This window comes from Cyanistes caeruleus, chromosome 8 (genome assembly GCF_971803275.1).
Source record: "Cyanistes caeruleus chromosome 8, bCyaCae1.hap1.1, whole genome shotgun sequence".
Taxonomy (NCBI): domain Eukaryota; kingdom Metazoa; phylum Chordata; class Aves; order Passeriformes; family Paridae; genus Cyanistes; species Cyanistes caeruleus.
Genome location: NC_141708.1, coordinates 33,882,620 through 33,909,158, shown reverse-complemented (window position 1 = coordinate 33,909,158; position 26,539 = coordinate 33,882,620). Strand labels below are relative to the sequence as shown.

Sequence of the window (26,539 nt, the reverse complement as noted above, 5' to 3'; positions counted from 1 at the left end):
CAGCCTTTGGCTCTTGAGCATTTAAAACACTGGAGCTGACAGGGGTCCCCTCACAGAGCCTCTGTCAGCACGAGGCTGACATGGCTGCATGCTGATTTGGATGAGGCTGTAACTGAAAACTAGGCACCCCTCAAGCTCTGCTGCTTGTGGTAGATACCTGTAATTATAGTTTAAGAAACCATGGAATCGGTTTTCTTGATCCTGGTGGTGGGGTGAAGGAGCCCTGGGCTGTTCCACAGCGGATCTGTGAAGCTGCAGGGGGCAGGAGGAGGAGGGAAGTGTTCAGTTTGCACAGGAGAGGAAAGGCCAGCTAAGTTCTAGTGCTCACCTCAACACTCTCCATGTTCCACAGGAAGAAGTCATCCTGCCTGGATGCTTCCACGTTCTTCTAGAAGCCTTTTTCCTGCCATGCAAACAGGAATTTATCTGCTGCCCAGCCTGCCACCCCTCCTCACATGCCTCTATCACCCAGCAGCTTCAAAAAGGCACAGCGATTGCACACACTGGAGTCACTGGGAAACTTCTGGAGCCCATTCACCATCTGCCACAGAACCAAAACCAGCTTTTCCTTTGTCCCAGCAGCTTCATAGTGGTGTTACTGCTCTGCCAGTGCTTCAGTTTGCCATCACATACCTCCTGGGTTTTTATTTTTTGCATTCCCAGAGAGCAGCATGTGTGTTGTAGTAACTGCAAGAGTTTTCTGCCAGTTCAGAGGCGTTTCCAAATTGCAACTAAATCCAACCTCCTGGCTGCATTTTTATTCTGCTTTATTTGCATTTGTGTTACACAACTGCAATGAAGCCAGACAATAATAACACACCTCCCTCACCTGATCCATTTGTTTGGCCTGGCAAAGGGAGAAGTCCTCACACCTTTCCTAATAACCCACTTTGTAAATGTGTACCTTGCCCAAGGCTCTGGGGTTGGGCTGGATGGCAATGGATGGGATCTCTCTAAAGCCAGGGGTAGCCCTTCAGAGAAGTGGCCTGAATGCTTTTACACAAACGTTTCAGCAGAGGGGATGTTTCACAGCTGGAGTGCCAAGGCTCTCCTGTTTTGGAGAGTAATGCTGCTGTTTCTCCAGCCCAGCCATGGAGAGCTTCCCCAGCTCCTGTGTGCTGTCCATGGCAGTGAGGATGACACCCTGCAGTGCCAGTGCTGGGGAAGGTGCCCACAGCCCATGGGCTTTGTTCTGCCCTCGGCTGGCACTGCCCAAGCAGCTGGAGAAGCCACACAGGCACTGCCATTTCCATAGAATGGGGTTGTCCCACTTCTAATGTCCCGTACAAATCTTGGCTGCTGAGAATGGGTTCAGCAGCTCTGCCAGAGCCAGACAGCTCAGAGGATCCCAGCACTGCTCCTGAGCGAGCCTGGAATGGGACAGGAGCAGCTGAGGCCTTACCTAGTGCTGGAACAAAGGAAGCAAGGGCTCACATTTTCACAGTTCTTCCTCAATTCAGTCTCATTACCCATCAGCAGTAACTGCAACAGGGGCCTGCAGACTAGCAGTGTGAATTCCTGTTACAGAAAAAACCAAAACAATTGGCATTATCTCCTAAACATTCCACCAGCACCAATTTCTGTACATCACAAAGATCTGAGCAGCAGAGCATGAGTACAGTGATCAAACACACCAGGGAAAATACACAAGTTATGGTTTAGTCTCTGGTAGTTTTCCTTATTAATTGTTTATTCCCGTGCCTGCTGTGATTAAAAGCACACTGACTTCTCAGCTGCTGTTTGTTTGCTGTTACAGCTGGACAGCGTCACTTCACTAATTCAGGCCGCCAAAAATCTCATGAATTCTGTGGTGCAGACAGTGAAGATGTCCTACATCGCATCCACAAAAATCATCAAGATTCAGAGTCCTACCGGCCCACGACATCCAGTTGTCATGTGGAGAATGAAGGCTCCAGAGAAGAAGCCCCTGATTAAAAGAGAGAAGCCAGAAGAAATCTATGCTGCTGTCAGGAAAGGTTCTGCAAAGAAGAGAATCCATCCTGTGCAAGTCATGAGTGAATTCAGGGGCAGAGAAATAGTCTAATAGTTTGCCATTATGTCTTCCTATTTTAAATTTCCAATGATTTTTCATCTTTTCCCCCACTTATTTAATAATTATATATGTCAATGTTTTGCTCTAAATCTGTAAGGTAACACTTGCTGAAAGGATTTGAAATGCTGTTGGGTTGATTAGAAGCACAGAGGTGAAAAGGATTCTCCTGCAGGGCCAAGCTGCAGTGTCTGTGTGCTTTCCTTCAGCAGTGTCAGAGGTGCTCCCACTGCAGCACAGCTGCTTTGTGGCAAAGCATCTCAAACTGCTGCTCAGCCCAGCCCAGCCCCTCAACCTGGCTCCAGCATCCAAGGGCTGTGCCTTGGAAATGGGAGCCTGAAGATGTTTGGTGAACCACACGAAGTGGATGGAATGATGCACTACAAAAAGCACTGCCTGCGAGCCAGCAGGGATTGCAGCTCTTCAGGAGGCCTTTGGAAGCACGAACAGGGATCTGTGTTCTGCTCCCTGCTCTCTTCTGTGAGCCCCAGTAAATCTGCTGAGTGCCAGATAAATCAGACATTAACAATAAAAAACTTTCCTAATTGCTGCAAGAAAGAACAACTTTGAAATAAATCATTATTCTGATACCAGTGTGTGAAATACTCAAATATTGACTCTTAGCAATGGGGAGACTTTTCTAAAGCAAGTGTAGGGAATTAAGTTCCTTCTGACAGATGAGTCCTAAATGCAGGTGGAGTGCTGGTGAGTGCTGAAGGGCTGCACTCAAAGTGTGTAATGAGGGTAAATCCTGCTAGGCCAGACCTGTGCAGTGTACTTACAAAAACCTAATTTTTCTAAATACTTTGGAATCTGAAATCCACTTGTATTTATTTTTTTAGACAGACCTAACTTGCCTTTTTGCCACGTCATGCCTTTTTCCCAGACTGCAGTTGTTACTCAAGATGTCTTTGCTTGGCCATTCATGGAATCCTTTGGCCTCCTACATTTGCTGAGGTGAAGGCAGAGCCAGAGCTCGCTGTGTGTCAGTGCCTGCCATTGTGGGATGGCTCCACACTCTGGGCTGCTGCCCCCGGTCATTTCTGACCATGTTTGCACAGCAGTGCCTGACCCAGCCCAGTGTGGGCAGCAAGAACAACCCTGAGCTGTGCCCTTCCCTTGGGCTGCTCTGTGTGTAAGCCCAGGACTCTGTGGGCTGTCAAACTGCAGTGAATTAAAATTTCTACAGATGGTTCTTCCACCTTCCCTGACAGTGCAACTAGTTAATGGAATGAAAGGGGAAGTGTGGAAGAAATTCACCTTTTCCAGCTGCAGTTCCCTCCAGGCTGTTTGCATCAAGGTCTCAGCACTGTCTCCTGCCTTTGGGGGCTCCTCTGGGGCTCCAGAGGCAGCAGGGGAGCTGGCACAGCCCTGGGGTGAGTGCCCTGAAACCCTCCTGGCTCCAGTGACACCAGGGACCCTGGCACCAGTGACACCGGTGCCACCAGTGACCCTGGCTCCAGTGATACCAGTGACCCCAGTAACACCAGTGACCCCAGCACTAGTGACACCAGTGGCACTAGTGACCCCAGAGACCCTGGCTCCAGTAATACAAGTGACACCAGAGACCCTGGCTCCAGTGACCCCAGCTCCAGTAACACCAGTGACCCCAGCACGAGTGATACCAGTGACCCCAGTGGCCACGGGCAGCGTTCGGAGCCGATGCCCTGGATCCCGTTACTGATTTAGCCCCGAGGAGCTGCTGTCAGTGCTGTGGGAATGGTTCAGTGGCTGCAGCTCAGGGCCTGCCAGGTGTGCTCACAGCATCAGTATCCCCACAGCACACTCCATGCTTCATTCCATCTCCTGCCTGCACTGCCAGGCTCTGCTCCTACCCTGGCCATGCTCAGTAGCCAGTTTGAGCTCAACACACCAATTTATTACACACAGACCACCCTCTAAATGAACAAGGAATTTAAAAGCCACTGCAGGTTGTTGAGAAGAGCCCAAAGAATGGCGTTTCAATCTAGACTAAATTTATCTTGGGTCCCACTCAGTGCCAAGTGAAAAGGTTTATTCCTGGCTGAGAAGTCCTGGAGCTGTAAGGAGCCCAGCTCATTACCCCTCACAGGCAGTTTGGAAAGCAGGGAACCACCACTACCCTGCCACCAGGGAGAACTGGGAAGGAGGATGAACTGCTCAGTAAGTTCTGGTCCAAGCTCCTCATTCCCTACTAGCCCAGTTTCTGTCTGTCCCTCACCAGCACATCCCCCCACGGTGCCCTCACAGCTCAGATTATTTCATCATTATTTCATGCCCTGGCCTCTCCCCATTGCCACATTACAGAGCAAAGTAAAGGAAATTTTCCCTAGAGCACTGAAAGGTGAGAGCCCCATTGCTGAAGCTCGTTAGTTTGAGAGGACAGGGCTGTGTCATTTCCATGAATCCCAAAGATTTGATTTTTTTTTTTTTCCAAACAGCTGATTTACTTTTTCTCCCTCCATAGCCTGGTACCACTAGGGAAACTCCAGAGCTGCATCTCTCCTAAAGAGCACCAGTGAGCAGCCTGCCATCAGGCCTGGAGTGGTGTTTTACAGGTCCTGCAGCGCTTTTTGAAAGGTTTGTGTCTTTCATTTCCTAAGTCCACAACTGAAGCTTTTGAGAAATGTTTATACAGCAAGTTCTTTCATGAACCTTTCGAAGTTTTCTTTTTCACAAAAAATAAAAAAATGTCGTTATCAGCAGCAGATAATAAAATTCTATGTAAAACCTGTGTTTGCTTCCAGATGTTGCTTATCCCTTGTGTGCTGCTCCTGGTTGAAGTCTGGTGCCTTAGCAGTGCGTGAGGCTCAGGGAATGAGCTGAATGAGCCCTTGTTGCCTCTGGCTGCATTCAAAAGCAGAAGGGAGCAAGCAGGCAGTGCTGGCAGAGGCAGAGGGGTCCCAGGACAGCGCTGGGCTCTCGCAGAGTGCCCAAGCTGTGCTGTTCCTGCCGCAGCCCTGCATGCCAACATTGGGGCTGGAGAAGCAGCTCTGGCACAGCCAGGGCCCAGGGAGCCCCCCCGGCCCCCTGCAGGATCCTGTGCAGCATCCAGAGCCCTGCCTGGGTACACACAACAGGGAATGACCCCACTGCCCCTGGGGCTGGGGACACAGCACAGCTAGAGCACTCATTTCATCTGCAATTCAACAGATGAGTGATTAAATAATAATTAACCACCAAGCAGACGATACTACACACTTGTGTTTAGTTAAAGAGCAGGAAATGCAGCGGCAGTGTTAATTATAAAGCCACAGGTTTAGTGTCGTGCACTGCAAGTGGTGGTGCTGCACTGAAAAATACCACCTTCCAAATAATAAATATAATAAACCACAACTCACTGGGAGCTTTCTTGGCATAAAGGAAAACTAAATACATCCAAAGCAGAAATGGCAAACAAACCATGAAAATACTTTAAAGCCCCCGATGTCTCATCAACAGGAGGAATGTGCTGTTGTGGTCCAAGGATCTGGAAGCTGAGGAACTCATTTCCTAGAAGCAGGAGTTGGGATGAAAACTCGCAGTGCAGGAGGTGGATGCAGCAGAGATGCCCTGTGCAGGATGCTGCACCTCTCAGTTCCCTGCACTCGGGGCTGTGGGACAGGCCCTGCTCGTGCAGGGTTCATGGAGCTGCTGCTCCCTGCTCCAGCAATCCCCTGTGCCTCGGTTGCTGCATTCCCTGAGCTCCAGCACTGGATGGGAACCAGTGCATGGGACAGGAAACTGCTCCCACACTGCACCACACCGAACCAGCCAGCATGGCTGAGAGAATGGCAGAAAACAGCAAAAGGTCTTTTGTGCCTTCCACTCCCCTCTACAAACCCAGTCTCATCCTCTCAGCCATCACTGGGGCCGGGGGCTTTGCAGCTTGCTAGGGATGTGCTCCTTAGAACCTCAAATGAAAACAAGTCAATAAAACAGCCAGAGCAACTTGCTGTCGGGAAGGTTTCCATCAGTTTATCCAATTGAATTTTGGGGTGCATATTGCAAGATTTTGATTTAACTCACCTGCACTAAGGAGTGAGCTGAGGACAGAAAAGAGAGGACTAGAGCTCTGCTACTTTACATCTTGGGTACAAACTGAAAGGGAGAGCTGTAGATGAGATGTGGGGAAGGAATTATTCACTGTGAGGGTGCTGGTGATGCCTGGCACAGGTTGCCCAGGGAGGCTGGGGTGCCCCAGATCCCTGGAAGTGTCCAAGGCTGGATAATGCCCTGAGTAACCTGGGATAGCAGCAAGTTTTGGACAAGATGGTCTTCAAGGTTCACTCCAAGCCCTCAGCATCTGTGATTCCATATGGATTATACAGGTGCCACAGACTTTGTGCAGAAATATTCACCACAGAGAGGGGCAGAGCCCAGGCACACACTGCAAACCACCTGCCCCAGCTGCCAGCAAAATAACCCTCTCTTATGTACCTGTTTATATTTTATACCTATTACAACACACATTAGTAATGACTATTGAACACATTCATAAAATACAAGTAACAAATTCAGGTAACTATTCCAATTAAATAGATATTTGTAGTTAGATATATTTATGTAATTACATATTACTTAGTTATCGATAAACTGAATTTGTTAGAATTCTTAGCAAGTACACAGAAGTACCTGAATGTTTCACTTTATAAAGGTGCAGCTTCTCATACTCAGCCTCAATTTTCTGATTTTCTAAATTATCTGATAGGGAAAAACGTGTCAGCAACCTATGGCACAAGTACAGCAACTGCATCTCATCAGAAAGCAGACTGGAACTTAAGCCCCCAGCAATTAAAAATAAGCACAGAATAATTATGTCTGCAAACCTTTGAAGAGTTTGAATAGGATATTCATACTTATTTGCTATAAAAAGAAAGGGAAATGAGACAAATTTTTGGCTTAGGGTGAGCTCTATTATCACTGAAATAATTTCTGTCTAGCTGCAAGCATTACACAAGCCAATATAATTTCAAGACAAGTAGTTGTTATGTTAACAAGAATGACTAAGATGCTTCACTTCCCCCAGCATCCTGTCCTTCAGCTGCTCTTCCCTGTTCCCCCCAAAGAACCTCTTGTTCTCAGGGCTGTGCAATGAATGCAGCACCTACAAACGTGCTAACGTTTCAGTCACTGGATCCATCCCAGGGATTCCATCTGCAGCACTCACTGGGAACTAAACCCATCATCTCCCCTAAAAATAAAAAGTGTAGACAACCTTGTCACTGGAGTGCAATTCAAGACTCAAACCTGCCAAGCTGTTCTGTGTTCACTCCTCTTGTCCCAGCCCTTCTCTATTCTATTCTGCTTTTTTAGCTTGTGTGTAAGCCACTGCCTGCACTCGATACTCCCAGGTGTAAATCTCACAGTAAAATGGGTTCAGCCTGTGACCAAAACGGGAGTTTAGGTGTTCAGAAATCCAGCCACAAGCCAAAGTGTTCTAGTTCCCTGGAGCTGGATACTTCATGGAGGCAAAGCTTTAGGGTGCCAGTTCCAGTACCTCAGCCAGGTCCAGCTGCTGTGCCACCTGGGCACGGCCCCCGTCCCAGTGCCTTCTCCCAGCCATCTCCTGGCGTTTCCCAGCTGTCCCCACTCCCTGTTTGGCACCTTCACCCCAGCTGTGGAGCTGTGGGCTGCCAGAACTGCAGCTGTGGGTGCCATCAGCCAGCCCAGCTCTCCTCTGCGCTGCTACTGCTGCTGGCAATCTGCTGCAGGGGACAATGGGCACCCCTCGCTGAGCCCAGGGCAGAAGGGGAGAGCAGTGACATTCACAGAACGTGACCAATCCCAGGGTTGGAATTTCCTTGTTAGGGCAGCATTTCCCAAGGGGACAGAGGGAAGTGCTGCTTTCCTGCAGAAATGCCTCTGGCAGCTTTCTGTGCATGGAATTCCTCCTCCATGTGCCCACCCCGTACCCAGCACTGTCAGCACGTGGTCGGGATTGTGAAAGGCACCAAGCACCTTCCTAAGGAAGCTCACTCCTCATTTTCCCCAGACAGTTCTCTAAGGATGGGATTCAAGGGATACATTGCTTGGCAGAGGGGAAAGGCAGTGCTAGGACTGACATCCCCAAGTGCTGCTTTAACACCCTCATGGAGCAGCCTGCTGGAAGCACACGAGATGAACAGCACTCGGATCACTTGCAATGCTTTCAATATTATTTTTACCTGTCCAACATTGACTTGAATTCCATCCTTGCTTCTGGAGTGGAAGGTTTCTCTTTGTCCTGTGAAATCAGTATAATCCCAACCTGCTCCTGCTTGCCTAACATGAGGGATGCAGAGAGAGAGAAGCTCCCCATATTTCTTCAACATATTTCTTTTTCCCTTGTAAACAGATTTTCCATTGTAGTTAGCTCTACTTAATTGAGTAAAAGATCCACTGGCCAGCTTCAGCCTAATTGTCATCATTCCCACACTGCCTCCCTGGCAATAAGACTCCAACCTCTTTACTCGAGTGCCAAGCTGTTCTGGCAAGCTGTGTTAATTGCCCACTGTAATGCCTAAAGATTCTGATACCTAAAGAGAGGATAAAACTGGGATTAATAGCAAAACACTGAAGAATTAAAGCAGCACCTACAGAGGAGCTTACAAAGCACTCAAATCCTCAGACTGCACACAGAGCAGGCTCCACCTACAAAGTCAACAACCCCAACTGCAGTGGCCAAGGCTTCTCCCCGAGATCTGTGCTTTGGCAACAGCCAGACTATTTCCTTGTTTAGAAAATGGTCATTTTTTCAAAATTCCCATCCTTAAACTTGTGTGCTCTGAGAACAGATGGCAAACCATGTGTCATAAACGAAAACAAGACATTTAGACAGATTAGAAACCAAGATTTCTCCTTTACAATGAGGAACCATTCAGTGGTCTCCTGAAGCCCTGCACTGCAATCTCTTGTTACATGAGCCCCAAGGAAACCAGCTCTCCTGAGAACTACAGTAACAAAGGGGATGAGCAGAAGTGTTTGAAAGACCTCAGCCACTTCTGTCACTGCTTGTTAATTCTGTCCTGGCTCCCAGTTCTGGAGACACTGCTTTCCATCCTGTGCTCTGAGAGGCTGAGCTCTCCCCAAAGCATCACATTTGTACTTGTCTTTTAATTCTGCATCTCCGGAGGAGCCCTTTACTTTCCCTCAGCCACGTAGCTAAGGACATAACAGATCTGCAACACTGCAAGGAAGTTCAAGAAGCAGTGCCTACTGCTCCCCATCAAAACATGCACAGGGGCTGCAGGCAATGCACAGGGGCTGCAGGCAGTGCTCTGCTCCTGGCTCCCCTGCTATCCCCTCCCAGCAGGAGCACTGCATGCATGGCACTGCAGGGGAGCAGGACAGCAGACAGGGCAGGATTGCTGCTAAATGCACGGCACACCAAGAAGGCAGTGCATCCCCAAGTGCATTCCCAGTCCAGCCCCAGTGGTTCCCCGGCCCATCCCCGGTGCATGCAGCAGGAGCAGCCCCCACACCTCGCTGGCCATGCCATGCCCCAGGTGCAGCACTGCAGCAGGAGCTGAGCAGGAACAGCCTGGCAGCCTTTTCCACTCCCAGCAGCTCCTGCTGACCATGCAAACTGCTGTGCTTTGGGGGGATGAGTTCAGCAGGAATTTGTGACAAGTACAGACCGGAATTACCTATCTGGATAAAACTTTTGTGCACGAGACCAATAACATGAGCTTCTGTAATTTTGTTATATCTGATTGAAAAAAAACCCAGAAACATTTGAAGACTCAGATAAATTAATTATCTAATCCAGTTGAACTTTCTTCTTCCTATTATTTCCTATATTGATAGAGTGGATTTTCATAATAGAATTGGATGTAATGAAGTTTGTAAAATGAGAAATTGAAATGAATTAAAAACATTGATTCTTCCTCTACAGATGGATTTCCTCTTGACATCCCTTTCACTTTTTCTACTATCTTTGCAGGATCACTAATTACCACATTCAGAAGGCACCTGGCATCTCCAAATCAGAAGAAATTGATTTTTGTACTAACACTGCAGTACAGCAGCAAAACCACCATTTTTATTCACCCAGTGGTGAATTTTGGAGGAGGGAGCCTGGACATGAATGGAACAAATGAGTGTCCACACGTTCTGGCCACATCCACTTATCATGTTAATTAGACTTTACAAAGGAAAAACACATCTGCAGTACATTTTATAGTTCAAATATGGTATGACTTTATGGTTTTTAACATGCACACATTTTAACTATATTTTATTCTGTACCAAAAGTTTTGAGCTGAAACTTATTTGTTGTCCAGAGTATGAGGTACAATTTAAGACTCTCAGCTTTTTCATGTATGATATCTTGGTAAAGTCACTTGGCCTGAGACTTATTATAAAGCAACACAAGTGATGTAATTTTAAAATGTACATAATTAACTTTAATACAAATTACTTTTAATTATAATTATATAATAATTATATAATAACTTAATTATAATTAAAGCCATTCAAAATTGATGTAAAGGCAAAACCTGATTTTGCCACTGCTACAAGTTTTTATTGTACTCCATATGTCAGCACCTTCTAAGGCAAGTTTCATTTTTCCTGCCTTTAGGAAGTTTTGCTGTCCACAGTTCCTGGGGGAACTTTGCACTCATCCAGCACTGCTGGGATGACTGAACTGCTCCCTCCTGTAACTGAGCACCAGGAGATGTTCTCATCACCCTGCTCACTTCTGACTCTCCCCACCATGAACTCTATCCCGTGTCACACACAGCAGAAGAGAGGACAGCCACAGAGAACTTGTTTTAGCTGAAGAACTTTTTAGTTTTCATCTGAACCAAAAGCCTTGGATGAAACCCCCCTAAGATGACACAAAGAATGACTGACAAGCTCAATGAGATGTGTCAGGGCTGCACACTGCTGATGCACTGATGGCTGGAGAACAAGGGAAATGTTCTCACACCTAACAGTAAGTTCTGAGCAAGACAGGAGAATAAACTGCAACAAAAAAATAAACTCTGGCCTGTTTGGGATGAAGTCAAGGGACTTTGTGTTTAGAAAGAGATTAAAATTCCTTCAGTATTTAAGAAGTAAATGTTGTATTTGTTAAAGATTCCATAAGACCAACACTCCAGTTAGTCACTTTTATTTCCTTTAGCTAAGTAAGACACAGGAAAGGCCGTGGGCTGTGCCACTCCTTGAAAAGAAAGCCAGGACACAACGCACTGGAGTAAATTTTACAGGAAAGCTGTGTCATTTGTGAGACACATGCTACACCTGGCAGTCCATATTCCAGCTCCAAGGCACCACCTGTTATTCCAGCCTGAATTACAGAAGTTGAGGAACATTCAGCAGGAGAAATAAATGACATTATTTAAATTAAATGTTAACCAATAATCTAAGCAAGTATAGGAATCAGCATTACAAATTCTGTTCATGCTAATCTTAAAAAACCCCAAACAGTACCAGAAACAAACCCCAAAAACACCCAAACTTTGCTGTCTTTATCTCAGTGTGAGCTATAAAAGGTGGGTATGAAGCACACCAGCCTGATTTTACCCCTTGTCCATGACCTGCCCATGGGCACCACTGGGTACGTGGGGCTCTCACAGCCTCCCCAGCACCGAGGCTGCTCCAGAACACAGCACAGCTCTCAGCTCTGCTTCATTTGCACCAACATCACAAAAAACCTCTTCTGTCTCACCCTGCCCCATGGCCAGTGCAAACCAACAATCAAACACCGTGCCAAGGGCACGGGTTCTCACCTCTGGGTCTAGGGATGCACCCTTATTTCAATTCTTTTCCTCTGTGAGCCTGTAAATAAAAACATTTCACTGTGCAAAGCAGAGCAGCTTCCACAGATAAGCAAAGCTGGAAGGGCCAGACAAGGAAAGCACAGGTTGCGTGGATTGCCAAACACTGACTTTTGCAAGGCTTGGAAATGGACACTTGGGAGATTTGCATAAGGAAAAACAAATCCTATTCCACACCTACTAACTACAGACAGCCTGCACTACCCTCTACTAAAACCTGTGTCCTATGCCAAATAGTCATGTTATTTACTGAATAGAGACAGAGTCTAGAAATAAAGAGAGTCTAGAAATAGTGGCACAAGCAGAGTTTGGCAAAATCGAAGCTGACCAGATTTCAGAAGGTGACTCCAGACAGCAGAAGGAAAAGGCCTTGCATGTTCCTCGTGGTTGAGTGTTTGAGTTGTCTCATTGAGGTGACTCCTCACTCATCAGCATCTCTTCAGAAACACCCTACAGAAAATGGGATTTTTTTTCCTATCTTCCTGATCAATTACCCTTTAAATTTGATTTGAAGAAACTCAGCAGGTCAAATAACAAGTTTCAACCTCACCTCTTTTACTGAGATCTTATTTAAGGAAGGCAGTGCAATTAATTTGCTTCTGGTTACATACTTCCATGACTACAGCTCCTTGTATATACACTGCTCATTTCCTTAATAAAGCAAGTCCTAGCAGAGGCATTTTCTCCCCCAGTACTCACACTGGAATACTTCAGCACTACTGATGTTCTACCCTGACCTCATGTAATTACAAATTGGAATGGCTACATCAAACTGAGAAAGATTTCTGTGTTCTTTAGAAATTAAAGCAGATATTCAGGATGTTGCTGAATTTTTACTGCAGTTAAGAACAAAAATTTATAACCATAAGTGTAATTGAAGTTTCTTCTAAGCTGGTAAAGCAGCACAGAAATCAGAGCCTCTTACTATGTATTCAGATCAGCTCAATTGGGAAAACTTCCTTTTTAAATGTTTAAACCTAAAGAAATCTAAAAGCCAAATTACCTTGGAAAGCTTGTAGTGCTTGTAGAACAGATTAATGTATCTCAGAATGCATACATTAGCAATGAAGTCACAGAATGCTTGCATCAGGTCTTCCTGCAACATTTCCCAGTATATGAAATAATTGGTAGCACAGAGCAAAGCAGAAATGTATTTGCAGAAAGCCAGAAATAATGCACATAATTACATGTGTATTTTACAAGTTCAAGGGATTGTGGAAGCACCACCCACTAAACACAGCACACCCCATGCACCTCAAATGCAAGAAATAAAACCAGAAATCAAAGGCATGAGGTGAAAAGCATGACTCAAACCCTTAGAGCAGCCTGTATGTTGTGAGTCCTCACTAAAGTTCGAGTTAGAAAAGGGAAACATTTGGAAGAAAACAAACAAAACAAACACAACCCCTCAGCCAAAGCACAAGAACTCAAGGGCTGGGCTGCCCATCGTAAGGGAGGGAGCTCTGCAGGGAATGGCTGGGCAGGAACACACACAGCAAGTCCTCGAGCTGCTGGGACAAGAGTGAAGGAACTGCAGGGAAAAACCATCAGGCATTGGGAAGAAGACTGACAAACAGACAGACTGACTTCTGGGCCACTGATTGAAGACCTACATAGGAACGTAAGTAGAAGAGGGTGAACATCAGGGATGTGGTTCAGGGAAAGGATTCTCCTGCCTTTAGGGAAAGCAGCACTTCCAAAGCAAGAAGGAATTGCAAGGTAGAGCAGAACAGTGCCCTGGGCCAAGAAGGAACAGTCAGTGAGCAGATTTGCCATCTCCAGGTTCAGCCTGTGGGCTCCTGGCCCAGGTAGGACCCCCCTGCAGGGGAGCAGCAGCTCCTGCAGCAGCTGAGCCCCGTGCTGTGCTGCAGCGAGGAGCGAGCCCAGTGCAAACCCCACACCCCAAAGCCCACACCCCAAACCCCAGCATGGGGCACGCACCCAGCACCTGGGGCTCCTGCTCCTCCTGCAGGCCTGGGAGCTCTCTCCTCCCCTCTGCAGCCCCACATGAGGTGAGGCTCTCTGCATGTCCCAGCACAAGGCAGCATCCCAAGCAATGAGGGGTGATGGAATTCTGGAACGTTCCCTGTGCCACGCTGATCTTTGATCTCACCTGTGCCCACCCTGCTCCCAACGTTTCTATGGCTCTGCCATTCCGTGTCCAGCCTGGACATCTGGCACAAGCACAGAATTTCAGCTGGATTTTAAACCCCCACACACAGTGTTAGCTGTTACTCTGCCTTCCCAACAAAGGGTCCTAATTACTCATTTAACAGCATGAAACTCGTTGTGTAATCGCTCAGAAATCAAGTTTCATTAACACTGCCATTAACTATTGAAAATTGGCAAAACACCATTAGAAGATGAAGCATCATTTAAATTAAATGTTTCATTTCTATTTTTTCCCACCAAAATTACTGCATAGGAAATGGGCACACCAAACTTCAGCAATAATATTTTTGTTGGTGAGGAAAGGAGTGAAAATGAATTTTCCACTTAGTAAAACTCAGATTAGATTAATTTTGTTACAAGTAACTTTAGAATCAGAAATAAACACTTTACCAACTAGTTTCCAACATATAAATGTAGGCACTTCTGAAAGAAATTTCAGTTGTTTTCAAGATTAAATTAGATATCAAACTTTGGTTATCTCTGTTTGAAAAGCTCTGCTTGCATTTATTTATTACAGCATGATACAATATTTAAAAGGGAATGGTATCCCCTGAGCTGGAGTGGTGACTCTTGGGCTCTGGATGGAGTGCAGCCGCTTGCCCTGTGTGTCCTGTATGCCCCAGTGTCCCCCCCGTGTGCCCCAGTGTCCCCCCCGTGTGCCCCAGTGTCTCCCCCGTGTGCCCCAGTGTCCCCCCCGTGTGCCCCAGTGTCCCCCCCGTGTGCCCCAGTGTCCCCCCCGTGTGCCCCAGTGTCCCCAGTGACACGGCTCCCCAGGCAGCTGTGGTGACCTTTCCCTACAGCAGCAGAGAGGGAGGCAGAGCCTGCAGGAGACCACCCCCACCAGCCCTGGGTGATGGGAGTGAACACAAGCACGTGCAGTGTCACTAAGTGCTAATTATACTGCAGCTTCTTAAAATCTTAATCAAATATTCACTAGCCAAATCAAATAATGGTTACATTAGTACACCAGTAAGTTAGCCCATGCTGTTTGAATTAAATGAAATTAATTAGATCAAAGGATTAATACCATGACTAATCAAGCTTTTAAACACAAATGCTAAGGATAAGCTAACTTTATTGGCTGCTTATATATTCAACTAAAGAGTTTCATCTGTCTTGGTCATAACTCGTCTTAGGGGCTTATTAAACACCCTAAACCTGAAGGCAAAGTCTAAGTCACAATATCAAAAGCAGCTCCTCTCACATAACTTGGATTTTCCTCTCTCACACAACATTCTTTCTCCCCCAGAAGAAGCCAAAAGGTATTAAAGGTAATCCCTAAAAAGCAAAACTGTTATAACCTTTGTGACTCTAATGGCAGGACACACCTTAATGGGAATTTTAAGATCCATTCCCAAGGGGCACTTCTCCCTATTTTCCCTCTTCAGCCTGAGGCCAGCTTTGGACCTGTTACAGATACATATTACATTGCTGGCTTTTTGCAAATATACATATACCATTCATTCCAATAAGGTTAGAAAACTTTCTTGTATTAGTGTGGTTCCTTCTATTTGTGTTATTGATGAAGCTTAGAAATGCCAGTATAATATACACATGTTGACTTATGGCATGGTATTGGAGTGGGGAATACTTTTGTTTGTATAACCCAGGGACTCCAGGAGATGGTTGGAGATCTCCTGCATTCTTAGATTATCTTGTCCAGATGAAGACAGCAGTGACCAGAGCTCTGGGGGAGGAATTTATTGCATTTCTGGTATCAGGGAATGTGAAACTCAGTAGAACAAAGAAGATGGATTTATTGAGAAGGGGGCAAGGTAAAAACTAAACAAAGAAACATCCAAAACTCAAGAGGAATGTATGAATATGTATGAGAATTTATGGATATGTAGTAGGGTTCTGTTTTTAAGGGACAATCCTTTGTCAGTAAGGTGTGCTCTCTTGGCTGAATGCAGAGACACCCGGCCACATCTGTGTATTTTATTTTTATCCCCTAATTGTCTTTCTATAAAACCTTTAAATTCTATAAAAGATATGTGAACCTCGTTTTTCCCAGAACCCTGTGACTCCTGCATTCCCCACCCTCCAGTGCTGCTGCTCACAGACACAACCAGGGATTCCTCCTGTAAAGCTGAGCACCAAAACAGGGCTGGACTCACTTCCACTGTTCAGATTCCTAAAGTTCAACAAAATAACTGAAATAGAAACAGCACAAAAGCTCCTCCTGAACCACTGACCTGTCACAGACACAACCCAGGCCTGTAACATATCCTCCCTGACCCAAGGGGTTTTCACACAGGGGACACAACTCAAATAGGCAGGAAGAAAATGCCTGAACATCACCACACTTCCCACCTGAGGCTGCTGAGCTTTCCAAGAGAAAGAACCACTGTCCCCTAAGATTCTGCACCACTACAGGGGAATTGTTCTGTCCAAGTCAGCTCAGTGATATCAAGGGCTCTAAGGAAATCTGCGAAAACGTTATTCTGGAGCCACAGGACTCGGTAGCAGGCAGTGGCCAGGCTGGCTGCTGTATTTCTTAGCTGTCTCCAAAGCACATTCACCAGTCCCTTCCTTACAGGTCATTTTTGGCCATTGCACAGAGGAAAGTGGATAGCTCATGCTGTTCAACTATTTGTTGAAAAAGCTATCAAAATGAAAATAACATGGAAAACACAACCAGCAGGTCAGATTATGGAAACTCATGTTCAACTTCTACCTTAGAATCTCTAGCCATTAGCAGAGACATCCATAAAAATTACTCCTGTCAGTGCCATTTTAAAGCAAAATCCAAAATAATAAACTATTTTCAACAGGTTTCCCAAAAGGTCTGACTTGGTATGGTACAAAATGAGCACTTGAAAAATCCTCTAACCACGTATTTATGCCATGGGAGCTATTCTGCTCTATGTCAGATGGAATAAAGAAGGAAATACCAAATAATTAAAGCAGTTTCCTCTAGTGACATGTACTTGGCAGTTGTGTGAACAGAAAAGAACACCACTGGTCTCCTGTCTGTAACACCAAAATACTGTTTTTGCAGTGTGTCTTGTAGGCTTCATATCAACAAAACCACTAACAATGGACTAATATGTGAATAATTACCTCCCTTCTGCCTACTCAGAGAAAGGGGGAGCTTCAACACCAACATCAGCTTCACAGAAAGGCAAACTGACCACTGAGGCTCAGCCAAGCCAAAAGCACAGCCCCGTGCCTTTGTCTGCTTTTATAAAAATGCACCATCAGTGAGAATGGAGAGAAAATAGAAAAAGGAAAGACAATTTGGGAACTAGCAGCCAGTATTAAATCCAAGGCATGGAAGCTGGGTTTCATCTGGTAGCTGTGACTGAACTGAGAACACAGCGTGTAACACTGTAACTCAGTCATTTCTTGGTGGCTTTCAGGAGATCCCTTCAAAGCTCCCAGACAGAGTGACTGGTCAAGCACATCTAGGGGCTGCAATTCTGCAGGGTCTAAGTCTGTTTAAAAATATAAGGACACAAAAATAACAATTATAAACACAAGTCCCCTTCTTTCTAGCAGTTCTGAACAGAAAGGTGCCCTGGACCATATTTCATATTTGAATATATATTATATATGAATATATATATTCATATATACCATCCATATTTCACCATATCATATACAGTATATCATATTGCTCTAGCCAAGCAATGATAGGCACTCCAAGCAGGAAAGCATTTACTTGAAATTTGTGTTTGACAATGTGATCTGGATCTGAACTTGCTATGAAACACGCCAAAGGACATTGGAACCATATGGTAACAAGCTGGCTTTGTACATCTGCTGGCTTCTGCATGTCAAGGATTCAAAATAATTGTCTTTGTGTCTCTTCATCACACACAAAATTAATGTAAAGCAACAATTCCACTGGTGTACCACCACCTGTCACAGATCCAAAGCTGCCCAATGGAGAGTGGCTACATTGCTTCTAGTTTTCATTAAGTGCATCTCCACTGCAAGGACTCACATATTACTTTATAAATACACATGCAGTGCTTAATTTCATAGCATGGTCTTGCAGTCAGTTTTAAATTGACACTGGTCAGGGTGGGATAATAAACCCAGATTTTCAGATTCATATGCAACCAGAGGCAAAGGCCTTGCTGGGACAGTAAAGGTCCCAGGCCAAACCAATCAGTTTGTTGAAAAATAAATACTAAAACAAGCCAAGATGGAATCACCAAACACATTTTTCATATATGTGGCTTAGCATCCAAAATGGAACAAAAATCTGTATTTCACAATAGAATTTCCCCTTCTTAGAAGGCAGCACACAGTCAGCACCTGTAAGTCACTGCTGTCACTGATTGTCCAAATGCAACACTGGCTGTACTCAGCACGGGAATAAGGAGTTCAGACTTACAGGAATTCTTACTTCACAGAGCTGCTCATCTGCATCAGGGAAAGCCTTCATGCCCTGTCACCTTAAGAACTGAAGCTTGTTGAAGCAATAAGCTGACAAAAAGGCAGGACCCTGAGTCAGTAAGATTCTTTTTTTTTTTTGATATAAAGAGATTTAAACCATGCAGTTGTAAACATCCTGCAGCCTGTGAGAGACAAACCAATCTCCTTTTTGAACACAGGGATCTTGGACCAAAGCTGCTATCCCAAACATCAGTTTTTTCACATAAATATGTCTCCAATGTTTTCCCATTTTCTGTTCTTGCTAGAATGCAGAAAAGCTCTAAAAAGTTCCTTTTGTTTTAGGACTGGTTTTAGTGCTGAGCCTCCTGTGGGAGACTCTCACAAAAGCATTCCCTAAAACAGGAGCAGGCAAAGACTCAGAGGCAACAGAAGAAAGGGCTGGGAGCAGTGTATTTTTAACAATAAGAAGGTTAGAGAGTTAGGGGACAATTGTGCAAAATCCAGCATGTTTATTTAAACTGTAGGCTGCCAAGTGTGATTTAAAAACCTCAGCATCCCATGTGTGACCATGCTCGTGTCCATAAAGCACCGTGCAATTCCCAGGAGGCGCTGAACCAGGGCTGCAAGGGGCAGAGACCCCTGTTCCAGGGATAATGCAATGATGCTCCTGCTGCTCTGTCCCAGCACTGGAAGGGGCAGAGATCCATGATCCAGTGATCCATGGCTCAGCTGCAGGGCTGCCAGGGATAATGCAATGATGCTCTGCTGCTCTGTCCCAGGGCTGCGAGGGGCAGAGATCCCCAATCCAGGGATCCAGGGATAATGCAATGATGCTCTGCTGCTCTGTCCCAGGGCTGCAAGGGGCACAGATCCCCGATCCAGGGATAATGAAATGATGCTGTCACAAGAAACGAGTCCAGCGAGCCGAAGGCGTGCGCCGTTTTCTGCCCATCCGAGGATCAAACCCTGCTCACAGGCAGTGCTGAGCATCCAGGTAAAGTGAGAATTTCTGGGATGGACAGTTCTGGCATGGATGTTCCTGGAATGTGACACACATACAAACAGGAACTTGAAAGAACATTTCTGAGGACAGTGAGAGTGATGGTGGGATGCCTCCAGGTTTAGCCCCAGGCTGACTGAAGGCAAATGCATGCTTCTCCCTCCAGACTGCACTGCTGCCTCAGAGCTGCCACCACCATCCTTCTACTGCTAAAATTAAATTGATTTGGACTTCAAAAGCTGGTGCAAACCCTGTCCCAGCTTGACTTCTGCTGCAAAACAGAACCATGGGGTAGATAAAAAGCATCACTTAGTGATACAAAATTATTTAAGCCCCCCTTTTTCAACTTTCTAACTGAATACGGGTTGTGTTTTTTTCTGTTGTAGGCAGAGCACATTCTGATGTATAATCAATTCTGCATAATGCACTCAGCTTCCTCCTCAGCCAGAACAAATTATTTTTTGCTGAGTAATACCAATTTCAGTTCTTAGATCCTGGTTACGTTAATTATTATACTGACACAGTTGTAAATACTCTCTAAAATTAAAGCACACTGTTAAAGTAGTGGTTTAGTAACAACAGTTTTCAGCTCTGTGGAAAGACCGCTGTGTTAAAAAAAAGCACTCAAAAGCCTTTACCCAAACACTTTGCACATATAGTAAAAAGGCATAAACATTTTTGTCGTATTTGACATTTCAAGGATATTCCCAAGATTTGTAATAACAGTAAACCAGGTGGAACAAATCTCTGCAGAGTATAAAACAGAATATCCAATCTTTTCTAATTACTTTCAAAAATCTTTATGTCTACTTCACATCTGCCTCCTCCCTGCAAGCAGAATTTCCCCCCAAGTAAACCCTGAGACAGTTGTTGCATTCTGTGCCTGCTGAGGAATGTGACATCTGGATCCCGAGGCAGGCAGATGGCAGCTCCTCACTGAGGACACACATTTATTTCCTTTCTCCCCTGACCTGCTGCACTCCGTGGTGCCAGCACCAGGGAGAAGGGATCTTCTGCTCTTCCAGCCCCTTCAGTTCTCATTTCTGTTCTCACTCCTGAGAAAAAGCCAAATCCTGCCCTGCTCCTCACACAGAACTACTGCTCACAACACTGGAGAAATTCTAATGCACAGCACTGCTGATTCAGAAATAGGAAACCCAGGAAAGTAACACCAGTACCTGAAATCTTTCACTCCTTGCATTCATGTGAGAAATAAGTTTTTCAAGAGAAAATAATGATACTCATTAAAGGATATTTTCTTTTAGAGAAGCAGCACTACCCACGACTGTAAGGCTGCAGGATGAAGTCTAGATTGTGAAATCAATGTATATTCACCTGTTTGTACACACACACTAACTCCAACAAAGCCATCGATATGGCTTTACAGTATCTTCCATCATCTCCTCTGTGTCAAGTTGGTCTCAAAATAATTTCTCTTAAACTCAATCTTTCATATCCACAGCCCCAAATCAAAATATTTCTTCTCAGAATGCCTGAGATTTAATTCAGCTGTTTTAAAGAGACCTGAGACTTCTAGAATGTATTTTCCATTTTCATACACTAAGGGCATCGCTTTATTGCCACTGTTGCTATTAGAAAAGCTCCTGCTTAAAACTTCAGTTTGTGTAACCTCCATGTAGAGTACTGTGGGGTTAAACTGAGAAAAGGAGCCAGAAAATAATCCAAAATGAGAACAGAACATGCTGAACACGTGCAGGAAGTTTTGGTGAGACCATCAGCACAATCACTCCTGACATCATGGAGAAAACTGCATTCCTTCAAGTATTTACACAACATACTTTATTTCTAAAATCTGAAAAAACCCCAAAATCTCCATCCTGTTCTAGAGCACAACAGTGCTGGGTGCATCCTCTTAAAGGAGGAGAAATCCTGTAAACCAAGCAGACCTTTGAATAGGAAAAGCAATTTCTGATTGCTCAACAGAAACAGAGAAAGCTCTTCACCTTTTCCAGTGTGAGGGTAATTAATTTCCTGTTAGGCCAGGCTGAATTTACCTGACACACCCAACCAAGTGCAGAAATCACTGAGATGCCCCTCAATCCCCTCCTGCTCTCATCAAAGTGGGAAATCAGTAGGTTTAGGATGGAAGAGAAGGGTTAGACTTTGAGAAATGATTTTTATGATGCAGGAACTTGGCCAAATTCAGCTACAGTGGCTACTGAGTGCAAAAATCAAAATCAATACAATTTAAGAAAAGACATTTGTGGTTGTAATTTCTATGCATCTTGCACTGCAATGACTGCATTAACTGCAAATGAATTACAATTAAAACCAGCAGATATGTTGGGAATTTTGGCCATGAGTCACATCAAAGTAATTTAAACACTTCGGCAAATATCACAGTGGTCTTTCATACCACAGCAGGGAATCACAGCCTACACAGCTACTCCTGCACTGGGAATGAATGAACGAATGAGAGTTAAAAGAGTTGTATTTTCAAAGGGAGAGGCTCTTAATATTTTACCTTGGTGAATACCAAAGTTGGGAAAGATGAAGGAAAAAAGTCAAGAATAAAAGCAAACTAAAATGAAAGGCTGGTAACTAGTGGAATTCTGTACTGGAAGTCTGTCCAAGCAAAACACGTAAATCTCAACACTGAAACCGGTGCAGGTTGTGACTGCTGTGCTCCAGAGGCACAAAGCAGCAGGAAAAGAAGTTCTGAATATGCTGAGTTTCAGCTTTGTGTATGTTAACACAAACTGCAGACACTGACACCTCCTTTCCAGCACTGATAAAGCTGAAAGCAAGATCCAAACAGAAAGTAGAAGAACCAATTTTAGGAAGATATACGACTAAATTTTCTTGAAAAACATAACGCTGGAGCATTACTGAGAAACAGGGCTGCCTCCTACATAAGCTACCAAGTGTTATTTAGTGTATATATATATATATAATTAGAGAACAATTTACACTAATTCAGCAAAAATTTGCAAGAAACTGCAGTGAGGAGGAGCTCAAGCAGTGTACCACTAATGAGAATTAAAATGCCATTTGACTCAAGGTGCTCTTGCCAGGGTCACTGCAGTGCTGCTGGAAGCTCCTGTCCCACACAGCCAGTGGAAGGTGACAGTGTGGGGAGGAGGGAAGCGAGCAGCAGCAGGCAGCAATAACACTGGTACGGGACACAGAAGGGTGAGGAGGAGGAGATGAACACACCCTGAGCAGGGAACACAGAACCACCACTGCTCTGTGCACAGCAGCACACACTGCTGTGAGAACAAAGAGCAGCTCAAAGGGGGGACCATGCACCAATGCAGCTTCCTGAGCAGCAACAGTGTAAAGCTGATTTCTATGGGCAGGGAGCTGTGAGAAACGGGAGGGCAGCCAGGTCCCTGGAAAAGATCAATGTACATTCCAGGACCTGCAAGAGAGTACTAAAAGAAACATATAACTACAAATCAATGCATTGATACTGCATGAAAGCAAGATTGTTATTCTGAAAAGGATGCAAAGATCAAAAAATAACTCAGAATATCGATGTGGATTGGTATGACATACTCCTGGACAAGGCACAAACCTCAAGAGCTCAATCAGTCATGTTCAAACATTTCAGTAATCATCTCTTGTTTGCTGGCTTCACTAAAGCCTTTGACTTGTGTTTGGCTGTGGCTGACAATGCCTGAAATGGCTTTTCTATCACTCAGACCAGCCATGGTGCAGGACTTAACCAAAGCTGTGACTCCAGAAATGAGAATAACCTGAGAGTGGCTCTCCAACAAGAGAGGTGTCCAGGAAATGGGGGATGGCACAGCACAGGGTCCCAGAGGAGGCCTGAGACGCATCCACAGTGGGGAACACCCCTGGCCAGCCAGCCTGAGAGCCCATGGACACACCAACATGGAAAGGGCACTGCCCACCCATGCCAGAACTGCATCAGCTGTTTATTTACAACAAGCACAGGCCCAGCTGTGCTATGGGCACAATTCCTGCTAATGGACAGCCTTCTGTTAGTGCACTAACCCTGCTTTGTCTCAGCCATCCTTAGCGTGGCTTCCCATTTACTACACTGCACAAAGAAGTTCTATTGCCATCAGGGTCTGGCCCAGCCCCAATAAAGCCAAATTAAACACCCTGTAACAGTGGAGGACATCACATACAACCACAGTCCCAAGTGAAGCTATGAAGTAATTAATAACATGCTGTCACAATCACAGGTCTCAAGCTGAGGAGAAAAAACAGTGAGTTAATTGCTTCTTAATGATCTATTAACAGAGTCCTTTATTTGGTTAGGTATGCATCCAGAAATGTATTTAAGCAATTACCTACATGGAAGTTGCTTAACAGCCTCATTAAATTCTGTGGGCCTCACATTTAGGGTCACTGAAACCGACTCTGGCTTTGGGGCAGAGGGGGAGAAGGCAGCAGGGAGGAGGTTATGGAACTGCAGCACTTGGAGAATGCTTTTATTGTGTGGAACACGAAACACAGCACTGTGAGCATGTCAGGGATGCTGAGTGAAGCCCTGGGGAGTCCCAGTGACATTCTAGGGAGCACAGCTGTATCCAAGCCATAACACAAAATATCTAACACAGGAGTGAGCAGCAAAGATATCTCTGCACTACAGAAAGTTGTGTGATATAAACATGCATAACTTCCTTTCTCCCTCAACCACAAATTGATGCAATCTGCCAACTACTGCAGATTAAAGTCTCATTCCATAAGTATCCTGCAGCAGCAATCTGAGAAATTGATCTGATAAGAAGGCAGACAATAAAAAGAATATCTTGAAATCCCTAAAATTAAACTGAGCAAGTGTGCCAAGGCAAGTGTGAGACAAAAGAGCAAACATTAAGAGAATGAAAAACTTTTATAAATAAAAAGCAACAAAGCTGAACAAAGAGAAGAAGGATGATTTAATTAAATTTTTAGAATAAATGAGGGGATAAATGTGTGATAGTAACCCACTGCATGAATTGTTTGTATTTTTTACCTATTTTTCTAAAATAAATTCACCTTCCTCTCTCATACTGGAACAATCCCATGCAGAAGTGTTATGTATTATTCTGCAGGAAATGCTTCATCTGGTCCTGCAGCAGCCTCTGACCCTGATCAGCTGGGTGTCCTTTCTGCCCTGGAAACAAAGAGGTCGAGCCTCTCCCAAAATGGCTTTGTCCTGCAGCTGGGAATGGAAAGCACCACCAAACACACCGGGATTCTATGACTTTCTGAAACTCAAATGGCATGTGCTTTAGGGACACAGTAAAACAAAGAGGGTTTTTTCAGTTCCATTGAGTGAGAGCTCAAGAAATGATCCAAGAGAAAAAGAACAGGCAAAGATGATGCCTGGTTAAGATGTCTACCAACAGTGTTTGGGGAGAGTAAACTAGAGGGGATGGAAAGCATCTCTGCCTTCTCCTTCACAGGATTACTTTGAAAACAGAAACAGGCACACAACAAATTTTTGTTCACTCTAGGTATGAAGAAACCTTGTCCCTATTGACCCATGTGGGGTATTTAACTGGGAAATCTCCTGTTTTTAATCAGAACAGTTTCAGGTAAGCATGAAGTGCATTCTGTGATGTTTGTGTGCCAGACACACACACTGAAGGTAGACTGGAGTTTCCCTGGGAGCCACGAGCTGCTGGAGCTGCCCCAGAAGTGCAGAGGGACAAGGTGACCATGTCCTCTGGCTCAGAGCTGCCAGCCAGGGCTCCTGAGCAGGAGCTGTGAGCCCTGCAGGGAAGCACTGCAGTGCCCCAGGGAGGGACAGGGATGCTCCTCACTGTCCCCAAGTGCCAGTGGGACAGGGCCAGGCTCCTGACCTGAACACTCGCCCTGCAAACCAAATCTGCCCAGACCACCAAAGCCACCTGCTTGTGAGACACAAACCACACTACACCTGCTGAGTATCAGAGCACCCACCAGACACTTGCTGCTCTCATAAATTCATTATTTTACTCTCCTAAACAAAGGGACTGAGGGGACAGAAATAAAGCAGTGAAAGCAATGCCCAAGAAAAATTACAGATTCTAAAGCAGATTCTTGTGAAGAATGTTCAGGTCGTGAACGCAGCTTGACCTTTGCAGAAAAGGCTTAATACAGTCCTGCAATTCAGAGAAATTTTTTCAGTGTAAAACTAGATTTCTAATTTCCACTTATCTGTGTAAAAATTCTGTGAGTTCTGTAAAGATATTATATATTCCTACAGTTCAACAGGAATTCAGTGTGCATTTTAACAGGTCAGTTGAGTGGGTAAGGCTGCAAGATGCCAACAAATCATGGTTAGAAAATAAGCAAGATCACAGCATGTCTGTTTAAAAAAAAAAATACTGTAGTGAGTTCTCTCCTTTTTGGACTGGTATTTCAAGCCCTGGGGCCCCTAAGTGAATTACTCTGTAATAAATCTTACATGATCTGGGCTACAGAAGTGACTCCAACTCCTCTGCCAGTACAAGCTGCAAAATGAGACTAGAACTTTACCATCACAAAAGCAGCACTCTGTCAGACAAAGGTCATCCTGCCTCCAAGAGTGGCAATAAGCACTTCTAAGGTAAACCCTACAGTCAACTATTTTTGGCCTAGGGATGTCATGACTTGGATGGTATTTCTACAAATTCAACATCTCTTCACAGCCACATCTTCCATGAACTTAGTTCCTTGAATTTCTCCAAACTGCAGCATCCACAACCTCTTTGCTGGGGTCCTCCTGCTCACTGATGGCTGCACAGGAGACCCTGGCCACGTCTTTGTGCTGAAACCAGCCCCAGATCCTCCTGATTTTGGTTTTCAGAGTGCTTTCTGACCGATGAAATATGAGTAAAACTGAGCTGCTCATCACAGAAGTTAACCGTTTTTCTAATTATAAGTCAGCTGTTGATAGTTTATTTGATCAAGCTGCATGTTGGCATTCCTTTGTGTATTTGGGAGCTTTGATTTAGAGGCATTTAGACCAAACCAAGTATGCAAGTCCTTCAGTGTTTTATCAATCACTGGGGAAACGCTGAACCCCCTCCATGCAAAACAACAAAATGCACTAAATTTTTGTAACATAAATGAGGTAAGAGCATAGCAGCCAGCTCCTCAAGTAGTGATCAAAACCTGCTTTTGAGGCTGCTGAAGGCACAGCTCCCATCTGTGTCAGGCACTGTCCATAAGAGCATCACAGAGCCTGAGCTGATGATGCAGAAAAAGCCTTCCTGTAAGGGCAAATTCCTGCAATTCCCAACGTCAGAGTTCCACCTATGCATTATGTGGTTTTTCACCAATACACATCAGGCAATGATACTG

General features: G+C 45.0%; 1 protein-coding gene and 1 long non-coding RNA gene across 9 annotated transcripts in view; one reads left to right on the top strand and one right to left on the bottom strand.

Moving 5' to 3' along the window:
- Positions 1 to 4,763, top strand: part of CTNNA3 (catenin alpha 3) — a 399,590-nt gene extending 394,827 nt beyond the window's left edge. For 6 of the 7 annotated variants that reach the window (XM_086900642.1, XM_086900643.1, XM_023930192.2 and 3 more), the window contains one exon: positions 1,757 to 4,763. In XM_086900642.1, coding sequence (XP_086756768.1) covers positions 1,757 to 2,044 — 288 coding nt within the window. In that variant the 3' untranslated portion in view covers positions 2,045 to 4,763. Of the gene's footprint in view, positions 1 to 352 lie in introns of all 7 variants that reach the window. The other variant, XM_086900641.1, reaches the window with a different exon arrangement.
- The window catches only part of LOC111931518 (uncharacterized), a 36,161-nt gene that overhangs the window by 5,845 nt on the left and 3,777 nt on the right, over positions 1 to 26,539 (bottom strand). For both annotated transcript variants that reach the window (XR_015290101.1, XR_015290100.1), the window contains exons 2-3: positions 1,403 to 1,518; positions 329 to 403 (exon numbers count right to left, since the gene is read on the bottom strand). This is a non-coding gene — a long non-coding RNA (uncharacterized LOC111931518). The remainder of the gene's footprint in view (positions 1 to 328; positions 404 to 1,402; positions 1,519 to 26,539) is intronic.